The sequence below is a fragment of the Oreochromis aureus genome, linkage group 18, assembly GCF_013358895.1.
Source record: "Oreochromis aureus strain Israel breed Guangdong linkage group 18, ZZ_aureus, whole genome shotgun sequence".
Taxonomy (NCBI): domain Eukaryota; kingdom Metazoa; phylum Chordata; class Actinopteri; order Cichliformes; family Cichlidae; genus Oreochromis; species Oreochromis aureus.
Genome location: NC_052959.1, coordinates 121,705 through 134,555, shown reverse-complemented (window position 1 = coordinate 134,555; position 12,851 = coordinate 121,705). Strand labels below are relative to the sequence as shown.

At 38.2% G+C, this 12,851-nt stretch overlaps 1 protein-coding gene across 2 annotated transcripts; it reads left to right on the top strand.

Moving 5' to 3' along the window:
* Nucleotides 1–757: 757 nt before the first annotated feature.
* Nucleotides 758–12,413, top strand: tyw3 (tRNA-yW synthesizing protein 3 homolog (S. cerevisiae)). 2 transcript variants are annotated; one of them, XM_031738495.2, is made up of 6 exons: nucleotides 758–1,084; nucleotides 1,689–1,769; nucleotides 1,852–1,950; nucleotides 6,715–6,786; nucleotides 9,064–9,197; nucleotides 12,013–12,413. In XM_031738495.2, exons 1-6 carry the CDS (start codon nucleotides 917–919, stop codon nucleotides 12,257–12,259), a joined length of 801 nt encoding a protein of 266 aa, XP_031594355.1. In that variant the 5' UTR covers nucleotides 758–916; the 3' UTR covers nucleotides 12,260–12,413. The 2 variants fall into 2 exon arrangements, with proteins under 2 accessions (XP_031594355.1, XP_031594356.1); XM_031738496.2 differs by having other exon boundaries at nucleotides 766–1,084; nucleotides 12,016–12,413.
* The last annotated feature ends 438 nt before the right edge of the window (nucleotides 12,414–12,851 follow it).

Here is a 12,851-nt window from a genome sequence, read left to right as displayed (position 1 = left end):
CACTTGCGCCTAAAATGAAAGAAACGCACTTCAGAATCATATCTGGCATCTATCCAGTTGGAGAATTCCTGTATAAAAGGTTTAATTTTGAGGCCGACTCTTGTGCTTTCTGTTCTTCGGATCCAGAAACATTAGAGCATCTATTTTTCACTTGTCAATATGTTCATGCCTTTTGGTTTGAAATACACTGTTGGGTTTCACTCAGAATTTCCAATATACCTTCCTTCACATCTGAGGATGTTCTTTACTTTATGGACAATCTGGATTCTGAAATCTCAGATGTTGTCAATTCTGTAATAGTGCTATGTAAGTTTTTTATTCATTTATGTAAGTGGAAGAATGCCTCTCCTGTGTTTACCGTCTTCTTGAATTACTTTTGTCAATATTTTAAGTCACTTAAGCTTATTTCTAATATGAATAAAAAAAAACTGCTGTACTATACTGTAAAATCACAAAATACTTGCTATTCTAATTTTCCTGCTTGTGTCAAAAGGTCTATGTTCCTTATTACTTTACCCTAGAAACTTTTATTTTCTCCCTGTAAAGCTATAATGACTTGCTTCACCATCTTTATACTGTAAATTGTTACAATTCTGGTCTGTTTCCTTGACTTGTTTTGTATATGAAAATTTCTTTCAATAAAGCTAAAAAGAAAAAAAAGAAAAAAAAAGACTTGCATCTAAAAGGGCCCTCACCCAAAAAAAGGTCTTCCCAGCTACACTTCCACTTACCTACAGCAGATGGCAGTGTCGCTGTTGACTAACCTTCATCGGTTCCAGTCCTACTGAAGAAGAAGAACCAGCCCTCCGTGAAGCTAACAGCTAACATCCATGAAGTATTAAAGAATGAAAGCTTATGAACGCCCGCTCATGCGACAGACAAACCAGGTTAAAGTAGCGGCTAGGCGTAAGGAGCTATGGAGAAAAGCTTCGCTCAGTGGAAAAAGCAGTGCCTGAACAAAGTGGACCTGAGTAAGAAGGGCGCTGTGGACGAGGCCATCGAGCACGTCGTGTCTCTGCTCAACAGCCGGGAGGAGTTCTTCACTACCAGCTCCTGCTCGGGGAGAGTCATCCTCATCGACGGGGTGAGTCTCACTCTGCCTCACACCGCACACACTTTGTATTATAGAGGGATGTTTATGACAAATACCTGAAAGAAAACTAATACCTTCACATTTTATTTCTATAATACTTCTGAACTGAAATAAGCTGAAACATGAAGCTGCATAGTAGAGCATCGTGCTGTCAGCGATCAGAGAAGATGAGGAATTCTTGGAATCATTTAAACGCTCCAGTTTATTTTTCCCTGATCTGGCTGCCATAGTTTGCAGACTGTGTGACTTTTGACTGAACTCCACATCGTCATATCAGCTGTAGAGGGCTGCTTAAAGTTTCTGACCTGATTACTGTTTCCTGCTGCAGACTGTTTCAAGATGCAACAGGAAAACTCTGGGAGTTATTATTGTTGGTTTTCTATCTCCACTGTGAAGTATTCAACTTCCCTTTTGTGTTGTTGTCTTGGTTTTATGTTCTCTGGTGTTTTCTTAAACTGCAGTTTGTTTGACATCTCAGGGCTACCGTAGGATCCTCCACACACCAGGACATCACATTCTGACTGCTGTCGGAGCAAACAAACAACAACCATGGAAATCTGTACTGAAACAATGACAGTTGTCTCTCCCTCTCTAGGCTCCAGAAAGCAGTGCTGTCCAGAAACAGAACTGTGCCTGGCTATTTGTCTCACATCACAAGTGTACCTCAGAGGACCTGGTGAGACTCGTGGTGTCCTTATGATTAATAAGCATCATGGCTGAATGTACTGTTTTATCACATGCCTGTGTGTGTTTTCTAGTTGTCTGCTCTGGCCGGGTGCTCCGGTGATGCTGTGTTGAAGTTTGAGCCCTTTGTACTCCATGTTCAGTGCAGACGTCTGGAAGACGCACAGCTAATGGTGAGTCTTTATTAGGAGAAACAAATCATTCGGCACATTTTCTGGTTAGTTATCTCTCAAAGGTTGCTCTACTTATCTCTTGGGCTTGAATGTGACCTTTGTTTATTCTTAGTGACATGTTTCTGCCATTCATATATGTCACTGACTCTGCAAACATTTAAAAAGCACAACACTGACAGGAGTCATCATCAGTATCTTTACTGACATGAAAAACACACGTTTCATTTCATTTCATTTCATTTCATTTCTTTATTTATTTCACACATGGTTCAACAGTGCCTCTCCTCCCACACACAAACCCCCCCTCCCATCAACATAACACTGCACCCATGGGTGAAAAGGAGCAGGAAGAAGAATAAATTCTTATTAGCACCTGCCCCCTATCTGCAATCCAAATATTTTTACACGAGGGCGCCAATAACCCCCAGAAAACCCTCTAACGTATCTTTATGTAACAATGCAAAACTAAACAACAAATCAATATAATCAGCAATATACAGCATTAAATGGCAATGAAAATGTTTTCTTCCACGTTTAGTCCTAATTACTTTCATGTTCTTCATATTGATTTATCCTTTTAAGTATGTAACACATTTTAAAACGGTGCATGTTTGTACAGCTCTTGAGATTATCTTCAAGAGAATTCCATATTCTTATACCTTTAACTGTTGGACACATTTGCCTTTGTGTGGTTCTAGCAAACTTATGCTTAAAGTCAAACTTCCTTCTACTGTCCCCACTTCCTGAACACAATACAAACAAACTTTGTAACTTAAGAGGTAAATTATTATTTTTTGCCTTGCACAAGAATAATAATGTCTGTAATTTCACTAAGTCTTCAAATTTCAACAATTTCGATTTTATAAACAAATTATTTGTATGTTCTCTATATTTAACATTATGAACCATTCGTACCACTTTCTTCTGTAACAAGTATAGAGGATGTATATAAGTCGCATATGTATCCCCCACACCTCAGCACAATAACTGAGATAGGGGAAAATTAGTGAGAAATATAAAATACGCATTGCCTTATAATCTAGTATATCTCTGACATTACCCAAAATATAAATATTTTTAACCATCTTTTTTCTAACATATTCAATATGAGATTTCCATTTTAATTTATCATCCAATACTACCCCCAAAAAACGGAGTTCAGTAACTCTCTCAATCGGAACTCCATCAATGGACAGAATTACTTCATCCTCTTTTACCCGATTTCCAAAAATCATAAATTTCGTTTTTGTCAAGTTCAAAGATAATTTGTTTACATCAAACCATTTTTTTAGTTTTTCCATTTCAGAAACCATTAATTCAGCCAATTCTTTCAATTTATCCCCAGCACAATAAAAATTTGTATCATCTGCAAACAAAACGAAATTTAACATTTTGGACACATCACAAATATCATTTATATATAAATTAAAAGTTTTGGTCCCAAAACAGACCCTTGAGGAACCCCACATTCAATTTTCAGTCTTTCAGAGGAATTGCCTAAATAATGCACATACTGGGTCCTATTTTCTAGATAACTACTTAAACAGTTTAATGCAATTCCTCTCATCCCATAAGTATTAAGCTTAGAAATCTAAATAGAATGGTGCAGCGTATCAAAAGCTTTTTTTAAGTCAATAAATACTCCTATTGTATATTTATTATTGTCTGTTGCACACGAAATATCGTCAATAGTAGTCATCAATGCTAATGCCGTTGATCTGTTTTTCCGAAATCCATATTGATTTTCACTTAGTAATTGATGTTTTTCAATAAAGCTCTCAAGTCTTTCCACAAACAGTTTTTCAAGTACTTTAGAAAACTGTGACATAAGTGACACTGGCCTATAATTATTAAAACTATGTTTATCTCCCTTTTTATACAGAGGTATCACTTTTGCCACTTTCATTCTGTCAGGAAATACGCCAGTATGGAATGAAAGATTGAAAATATAACAAAGAGGAGTAATTATACAGTCCAATGTCTTTTTAACTATAACCATATCTAAACCATCGCAATCAGTAGATGTCTTATTTTTAGTCTTGTTTAAAATTGCTGCAATTTCTTTTTCAGTGATATCAGCTAAAAATATAGACTTAACTACTCTGCTTTCACCTTTCCACTCATCCTTTTGTTCCAACTTATCATGTTTTCTAATTAGATTTGCCAAATTAGGGCCAATATTTACAAAAAAGGAATTGAATTCATTTACCACTTCATTCATGTCCTTTATAATCTTATCTTCCTTATGAAAATACTTAGGCAAATCTAAGGAATCATTCTTATTGCCTAATATCTCTCTGAAAATATTCCAAATACCCTTTATATTATTTTTCTTTTCTTGAAATAATTTGTTATAGTATTCTTTCTTGGCCTTCCTCAATATTAATACTAGCCTATTTTTATAGACTTTATATTTCATTTCAGCGGTCTTTGTTCTGAGTTTTATATAATCGCTATACAGTTTGTTCTTCTTTTTGCACGTGTTTACTAGCCCCTTAGTTATCCATGGTTTAAAATTAGTTTTCTTCTTCTTAAACTTAAGCGGTACCAGTGGACAATGTTTTCCATACAAGGCCAAATAAGTATTTAAAAACGCGTCATATGCGACATTTACATCATTTACATAAACCTCCTTCCAATCCTCTTCTATGAGGTCATGTCTAAATTTATTTATTGCATCCTCATTTCTTATCCTTATACATCTGTCCAATTGCTCTTCCTCCTCCTCCTTACGATTTCTCATATTGTAATCTAAGGTAAAAAAAAACAGGTAAATGATCACTTATATCATTTATGATGAGGCCACTTTTAATATTATTCCCTAAACTATTAATAAAAATATGATCAATTAATGTTGCTGATGTATCCGTTATTCTACTCGGCTTTGAAATCAGAGGGTATAATCCATTTCAAGTAGTAATTCTAAAAGTCTGATGCCATGTGATTAGTCTCTTTTAGAAATCAATATTATAACCCCACACAAACAGAAAGTCTTATTTCCCTTAGCCCTACTTAATAAATCTTCCACTACATCTATAAATTTTTCTGTCAGTGTTCCAGGTTTTCTATATATACACGTAACAATTATATTACTTCTTCTTTCCATTTCTAGTTCTACTGTAACAGTCTCCATTAAGTCGTCAACAACCATAGACATATCTTTAAGTTGTTTACATTTCAGATCACAGTTAACAAAAAGTGCCACCCCTCCTGCCTTCTTATTAGATCTATTTATGTAATATAACTCATACCCATCAATATAAAAATCACAGCCCCTTTTCTCATCTAGCCATGTTTCAGATAATGCAATTACTTTAAACTTGCCTCTCAAACTATGCAAAAAATCATTAATCGGAGCAAAATTTTTATATAGGCTTCTACAATTAAAATGAATTAAAGAAAATATATTACTTATATCAACGTTATCTCTAAATTGGTCCTCCGTATAATATTCACATGTCTCTTTAATTGTATTAAGCATATTCCCTTCTAGATCAATATTGGCTTCAAAATCATATGATTTATAATCTAAATCATCGCTCATTATAAATGAGTATTCTTTAAATAACTATTATTCTCGCAGAAAAACAAAAAAACAAAAAACAAAAAAAACGAAACAACATTAGCAGTCGTGCATTTGTCTACCAACATATAGAGAAAATCCAGTGATCTTATCACAGTCCCATGTCCAAATTACAACCTGACTCTGGTCCTCTTCCATACGATCATCTCCAGTAGTATTGTCACTTATATATATCCAATTCCTCGAGATCCCTAATCTCCTAAACCTAATTTCATTCCCTAAATCTTTCCTCACTGTGCTCAGTACACCAGTGTTTCTGTGTAATCTGTGTATATGCTCATGCCTGCACGTGTGTTGGGCTTTTGCCAACTTTACTACATGCTGTGCAGTCTTGGACCACATGCTGTAGGTCCTTCAGCTCTGCAGCGGTGGGGCTTTTGGGCTCATACTGAGTCCTTAAAGGTTTTTTAAACCCATGATGCTGCAGTGCATATCTGGAGTTTTTGAGCAGGTCAGTGCTACTATGGCCGTAGCTCCTACTGAAGGTGAAACACTAACTGTGGGTCAGAAACTCACACAGCCTTGCTTCAAAGGAGCTAAACTACATTTCCCTCAGTGAACCCAGTTTATGTGGTGATGAGCTCATTAAGCTGAAACCTTACTGAGATGTTGTTGAAGTATGACCTCAGACATTTGTAATGTTTTACAGTTTTCCTTCTTTGAATATGACATGAAAATCGTTCCCAGTTGTGGCCATTCGACACGCATGTAGCACAGATCATGTACCTGCCCACTGTAGAGGAACTGCTCACACAGATGCTCTAACACACTGTGTTCAGTTAGCATTGCAGGGAAAACTGTGACTCCTATAAATTCTGCTTTGTTTTTCCTTTTTACACTTGCACTTTATATGAAGGTAATTTACAAAGAAAGACCCTTTTTGACACACTTTAATTTGAATGCTTAAAGCTTTTATGCAGGGCTGCTGTCACTGCTGAATGTGACACATGCTGCTTCACTGACAAATCCTCTGTCAGCTGTTATGTAAAGCAGCTAGCTCATGCCTTAGTGTCACTATTGTCAACACACAACAAAGTATTAGGATCACCTTTAACACCAGAGAGAGGATTGTTTAGGATTGAACCTCAATAATTTATCCAGGTAAACTGTGTGCGCGCGCGTGCGTGCGTGTGTGTGTGCGCGTGCGTGTGAGTGTGTCTAACATGTCGTCTCACCTGCAGCATTCAGTGGCCATCGACTCCGGTTTCAGGAACTCCGGCCTCACTGTTGGCAAGACGGGAAAAATCATCACGGTATGCTTAAAAATGAGTTTGAATTGTTTTGGCCGGGGTCGTTACTGACACAATCCTTCCATGTCTTTGTTATTATTTTTCCTCTGAGTATTCTCAACGATTACCATGTTTATATTCACATGTATGTAACCTGCTGTGCATGTCTGTTGTAAGAGGGCTTGCACAGGAGGAAGAGTGGGAGTGGGCTCGCAGTGATGTTTGGGGGGAGGTTGTCGGCTGTTTTTGGTTGAAGGCCATCAAAGTATGAATTCCAGTGTCAGTGATTATTGGACTAACAGTTTATAGACAGTGTTCTTATTTATCAACGTTAGATGCTGTGTAACTGCAGAACTATAACTCCAGAGTTTGACAGTAATGGTAAAAGCACAGAAACGGCAAACATTTAAGTCAGCTAACCTGTGGGGACACTGACCTGGTCAGCAAGGGGGGTTGTTAATCAGTCATTGTTGCCCCCTGCACATGTGCAGGGGGCAACAATGAGACACAGCCCAGAACCAAACTGGTGTCACTGCTGGTGACATCCAGCGATTCCTGGACCCTGCAGGTTGCACAGGTAGTCGTACTCAAACGCGATGACTGACCGCCTTGATGCGACTAGGGATGGGTATCGTTTAGGTTTTATCTGATACCAGTACCAAACCGGTACTTTTGAAACGGTGCCGGTGCTTAAAGAATGAAGAACACACACTTTGTCCAAAAACCTCTCATGTTCAGCTGTTTTTTTTGTAAAAAGATAACAATGTTAGCCTTTTCTGCAGCTATAGGGCATATATGGTCTCACTCTTGGCTGGAAGCAGTGCTTAAACAATGGAAAAAACACAAACTGTCCAAAACCTCTCATGTTTAACTGTTTCCCACTTTTCTTTGGTCATTTTAGCCTTTTGGCCAGGGTGAAGGGAGTATCTGCCATCAAACAAGAAGACAGCCGCATGTAACTTCACGACGGTGTTTGCTAGTTCACCTTACATGCATTAATGTCATAACGTGGTTAGCGTACTCAACGTAAATTACACACGAACAACATGAAGCTGCTCACGCGCCTGAAGAACGGCTGCTGCTGCCATCATCATCCTCATCATTTCTGCTACACTGGCAGGGCTAGGGGCCCTTTAAAAAAGCGCATGCGTCAGCCAGGTGCCAGGTGTTTCATCAGATTTGAGGTGTTACCTCCTTTGACAGTATCACAGTATCAGCTTAAAGCACTTGTTGCAGGCTGCTGAGTTTGCAGCTTTTGCTGTGAAGTACAGCCAGACTTTGATCGCTTCGCCTTGGGCATTTTTAATCTGTAGCTCTGCTCTAAAAGAACGTACGTACCTGGGCCCGCCTACTATCCTTGGAAAGGTAAAATGATTGGCTAGAATCCAAAGTGTATGACATCTTAGGAAAAAAAAGCACCGAAATGTGCGCTGCTTTTCGGTCTGGTTACTACTGTTTATTTCAGAACCGGTGCCATAATGGCACTGAGCGTACCCATCCCTAGATGCGACTGTTGAGTTGAATGAAGTAGACTTCATGCGAGTGGCCTGGCAGCCTGCCCTGTGCTCACTGCTAACACTGTGTGGTGTTAGCAGTGAGCACAGACCTCTATAGAGCAGCAGCCTGACTGCCATTAGGTATTGGATGAAATCGTATATAAGAGTAGTACTGAGACGTTATGATTGATGCCACCAGGCTACATCTCAGTGAGAACCCCAGGACATGGCGTGTTGTCTCATTGGAACAATGCTGTGATGACAGCAGGGCTACAGCCGCTGCAACGCTCCGTTGGATAAGTGATGGAGAACCGACGGGTTCTTTTTTGGTGCTTTTCTACACTAACACTCAGAGTTTACCACAAACATTCACCCAGTCCCACACATGTTCATGTAATTGCTTTTTTCAGTTTTCATTTTAGTTCAATTCAGTTTCTTTCATATAAGGCCAACTCACAGCAGCATTCAGCTGAAGGCATTTTCCATCCCAGCTGCTCTTTACAGAAGTACCTTGTCTGGCATTCACACACACATGAGCACACACACACACACACACACACACACAGGGCACCTCAGGGTTCAGGATTTGTGGCCTAGGATATTTGAATACATGACACATGCAGGCTGGAGTAGGTAACGATTGAACCTCTGATTGATAGTCGACACTCTCTGCATCCTGAGCCACAGCTGCCCACATGTTTAATACAGTTAGAATAATTCCGTGTAATTAGCTGTAGCTGTAGGTATTTCTTTCATTAACTTTAGCGTAGTAATAAAAATGTCTTTACTGCATTTGTCCCTGTAGGCAATCCGTAGCACCCACGGCCTGGAGGTTCCTCTGAGCCATGATGGAACGCTCCTAATTCCACAGGAATACGTCACCTATCTAACACAGGTAGCCAATCAGAAGATGGAGGAGAACCATAGAAGGATATCCAGGTCAGTGTGTTGGTTGGCTGTAAAGTCACCAAAGTCAGAGACATACTGCAGGGTTCGTACGGGTGCTTGAAATCCTTGAAAATGCTTGAATTTTAATGTTGTCTTTTCAAGGTTGGGAAAGTGCTTGAATTTCAGATGTGGTGCTTGAAAGTGCTTGAAAATGTAACTGTATTTCATTCACCACAAATAACTATCTGATTAAATAGTTTTCTTATCAGATAGAGAAATAAAATGAGTCGCAAAATGTAAAAGCAAAATTTCCTGCCTGGGCTTCCTTGCGTCTGTTTCAACGTGTGTCCCCGCCCTCCCTCGGACAGTCGGGGATGAGTGCGCCTCTGTACCTGTAGGTTGCTGTTTAAATGAGTGTATGATGGAAAACGACAGTGGCAGAGTTTGCGCTCTCCAGTCGCATGATAGGTGAGTGCTAGTAAATAATTTTCCAGTAACCTGTGTACCTTACGCATGCAATTTTTAAAATTATGGTTATTATTTTGCTAGCTATCAAACTCGCTGGAGGAATGATTGAAATGCACTGAGTGTGATGCAGTATGGCAGCGCTATTACGGAATATGCTGTGAACTTAGCTAACATTACTTAGCAGTAATATGAGTTAATTTACTCAAGTGAAAGCTTTAAACATTAGCCCGATACATAACTAGCTAACTTAAGGCTTTCTGATTAACCCTCTGTGGTCAACCCAGAGTCTCCATTTCAACTTGGGTCGAACGTGCAGACTTCAAGCTATATACCAGTGTTTAAACTGTGTTGATAGGCCACGTAAAACCGGTGTTTTTGTTTTAATAAAACAGTGGCGTTTACTCCGGGAAGAAATGGTAAAAAACTCCAGCGTTTTCTATGGAGAGCGCTAGCAAAGACGCTTTGCTTGTGAGTGAAAAAGAAAAAAAAAAACACTCCTTCCCTATTGGTGGAAAAACAATGTACCATGTCGACCAATCAAAAAATGATATGGCAACGTGTGCAATTTGGTCGTTTGGGAAGAGGAGTTTTAGGAGTGACCGCGAAAGAGAGAGAGAGTGAGTGAGCGAAAGACAGAGTTTTGATACGTGAGAGATTTGTGACGTTTGCCGTGTTTGGAGTCTCAAACACGTTGTTGTCTCGTGTAGTTAGTGTGTAGTTTTTTGTTTTGTGTGTCAGTTCTACTAGTGAATGTCACAGTTGCTGCAAAAAAGCCACCAAAGGCAGATTGCAGTGTAAACGCTGAGTGACACACCTGCCGTCAAACCTGCAGGTTTATCCTGTGCTGTTCTCATCTGTGTTATAGTGGACACAAACTATTTTTTTGGAGTTGCATAAATAATTTGTGTGCCTTCTTATTTGACCTAACAGCACCTGATTGTTCTGTAAATAGTTTTGAATGGTTATATAAAAAGCGTCTGAGCCTTGGCTGCATTTTTTTTTTTTTCAGGTAAATAGTACCATATAACTTTGTTTGCAAAACTTGTGCATATTTTTTTTTAAAAATGTACAATTTGCATTTCAAGTTATGAAAATGATTCCTTAAACATGCTTGTGGTTTTACAGTCAAAAATATCACTTTTACTCATATTTTAAATTATGTCTGAATTTAGATAAATTGTGCTGAAATAAAGGTTAAAGTTAAAGGTAAAGGTGAAATATAGAGGCCAAATCAAAAGTAGTCAAAAAGCGACCAATTATACCCTGGACACCAGAGGGTTAAAGGCTAAAAAAAATGATTGGCTAGCAAAGTTGTCACCAAGTACTAAATAGGCATTTATATTTGTGTGTATTGCTGCAGCTTTTTAAGTATTAACTTGGTGCCTTTGGGTGAAACAATGGTAATATGAGGGACCGATCCATATGGTCACAAAGAATAGCCACTTGTTTCTGTGCTACCAAAGTTCCCGGCTTTCATTCAAAATGTGTTTATCGTCAGCACCTACACATTAAACTCCTTAAACATTATAAATGTCTTCAAGTTCACACTGAGGCCTGTGGGACACTATCAGCCACTCAGACAGTACACACATTTATATGTATTTGTATATGAATATTTCATACTTTAAGGCTGCCTGTTTATTTAAGGGAGATGAACAAAATACATTGGAATTGTACATAATAATATCACGGATGATAAATTAGATTTTAAGTAGATGCTTGTGCATTCTTAAAGTCTTATATGTTGAATTGAACTATGTGATCTGTTCAAAGCCTCTCAGTCAGTGCTGTTCTCCATGCCTGTCTGACATGATGTTATTAGCACAAACACTTTAAAGGTGATCATTTAGGACTTCAGCAATAATACAGACAGCAATGTAGTTAGCAATAAAACAGTTTTATTGGGAATTAACTTAAAAACAAACAAACATCTATTTTTTGTCACACAGGAAAGAAGCATCAATATCTGATGAGAAGACTTATTTCTGTTTTGTGTTTTTGTTGTTTTTTCAACAGGAGAAGAATATCTAACAAGTTGATTTCTTCACATTTTCACATCTTAATTTTTAAGTGAAATGTGCATTTTGAGTTTATACACTATGTATATAAAGGCGCCATTTCCTTTTGCAGTATTTTTATGTGGGGTATTTTTCACAAAATGGGAGCAAAGGTGTCTTTTCACATGGTCTTACTGAGGTGATGCTAATTGAAACATGCATTCTTTTCTTTCTTTCTTTTTTTTTTAGCCAATCAGAAGGTGCTGGAAAAGCTTGAAAATATCCTTGAAAGTGCTTAAAAGTGCTTGAATTTGACCCTGAAAAAGCGTCAGAACCCTGATACTGGAGTCTCACTGGATTTCTTGTCAAACACTTGATTTTCTCTCTCTCTCTGCTGCCAGCAGGTTCTACCAGAACCTCCAGTCAGCCCTGCTAACAGAGAAACGCCAAAGATTCCAGATCCAAGATCCTCGTGATGCTCGGGAGACAGAAAAAGGGACAGACGAAGAGGAGGAAAAGGAGGAGAGGAAAAAAACAAGTGTATATAAACGGAGGCGAAAGAGGGAGCAGCATGAGACAGACAGTTGCCATGGTGATGGGGACAGTAGTGTGCCAGGGCTAGAAGACTGTCTGGATCTGTTCACATGAACTAATGGCTCAGTTTCACAGACTGGTTTCACTGGATTATAGTTTCCCAGTTTTCAGATGTTTTAGAGATTGTTAGTTTTGCAGTGATGATGGGCTTTCATCACTATGATCACCATGGTAACAACGGCATTAAAGTAAATACCAAAACAGAAAAGACTGAAGGGATCAGTTATTTTTTGAGTTCTTATTTGTGTATAAAATGAAAAAAAAGAATCATTCAAAGCATAATATGTAAACTTAAAGTTTATTTACATGATGTGACCACTAGAGTGCAGCAGTGCTCAGAAAAATCTTCATTTGGAGGACATCAATGGGCTTACTGAGCGTATCACAGACAGGGTTGGGCAAGTTACTTTGAAAAAGTAATTCAATTATAGTTACTAGTTACTTCTTCAAAAAAGTAACTGAGTTAGTAACTGAGTTACAATATTCTAAAAGTAATTAATTACTTGGAAAAGTAACTATTGTGTTACTTAAAAAAAAAAAACAAAGAACGTTTAACCCCCTGGGGTTCTCATTTTGTCATACTGTATAACCAGAATTGATCTAAAATCAGACAAAAAACATAAAATCACAGTAGAAAAAGTTATAT

What these genes read in the sequence shown, in the direction of transcription:
- tyw3 (XM_031738495.2), top strand. Translation starts at nt 917, where the DNA reads ATGGAGAAAAGCTTCGCTCAGTGGAAAAAGCAGTGCCTGAACAAAGTG. An exon ending in TGGAAGACGCACAGCTAATG is followed by an intron (nt 1,951 to 6,714) that starts GTGAGTCTTTAT and finishes TCTCACCTGCAG; the next exon opens with CATTCAGTGGCCATCGACTC. An exon ending in AACCATAGAAGGATATCCAG is followed by an intron (nt 9,198 to 12,012) that starts GTCAGTGTGTTG and finishes CTCTGCTGCCAG; the next exon opens with CAGGTTCTACCAGAACCTCC.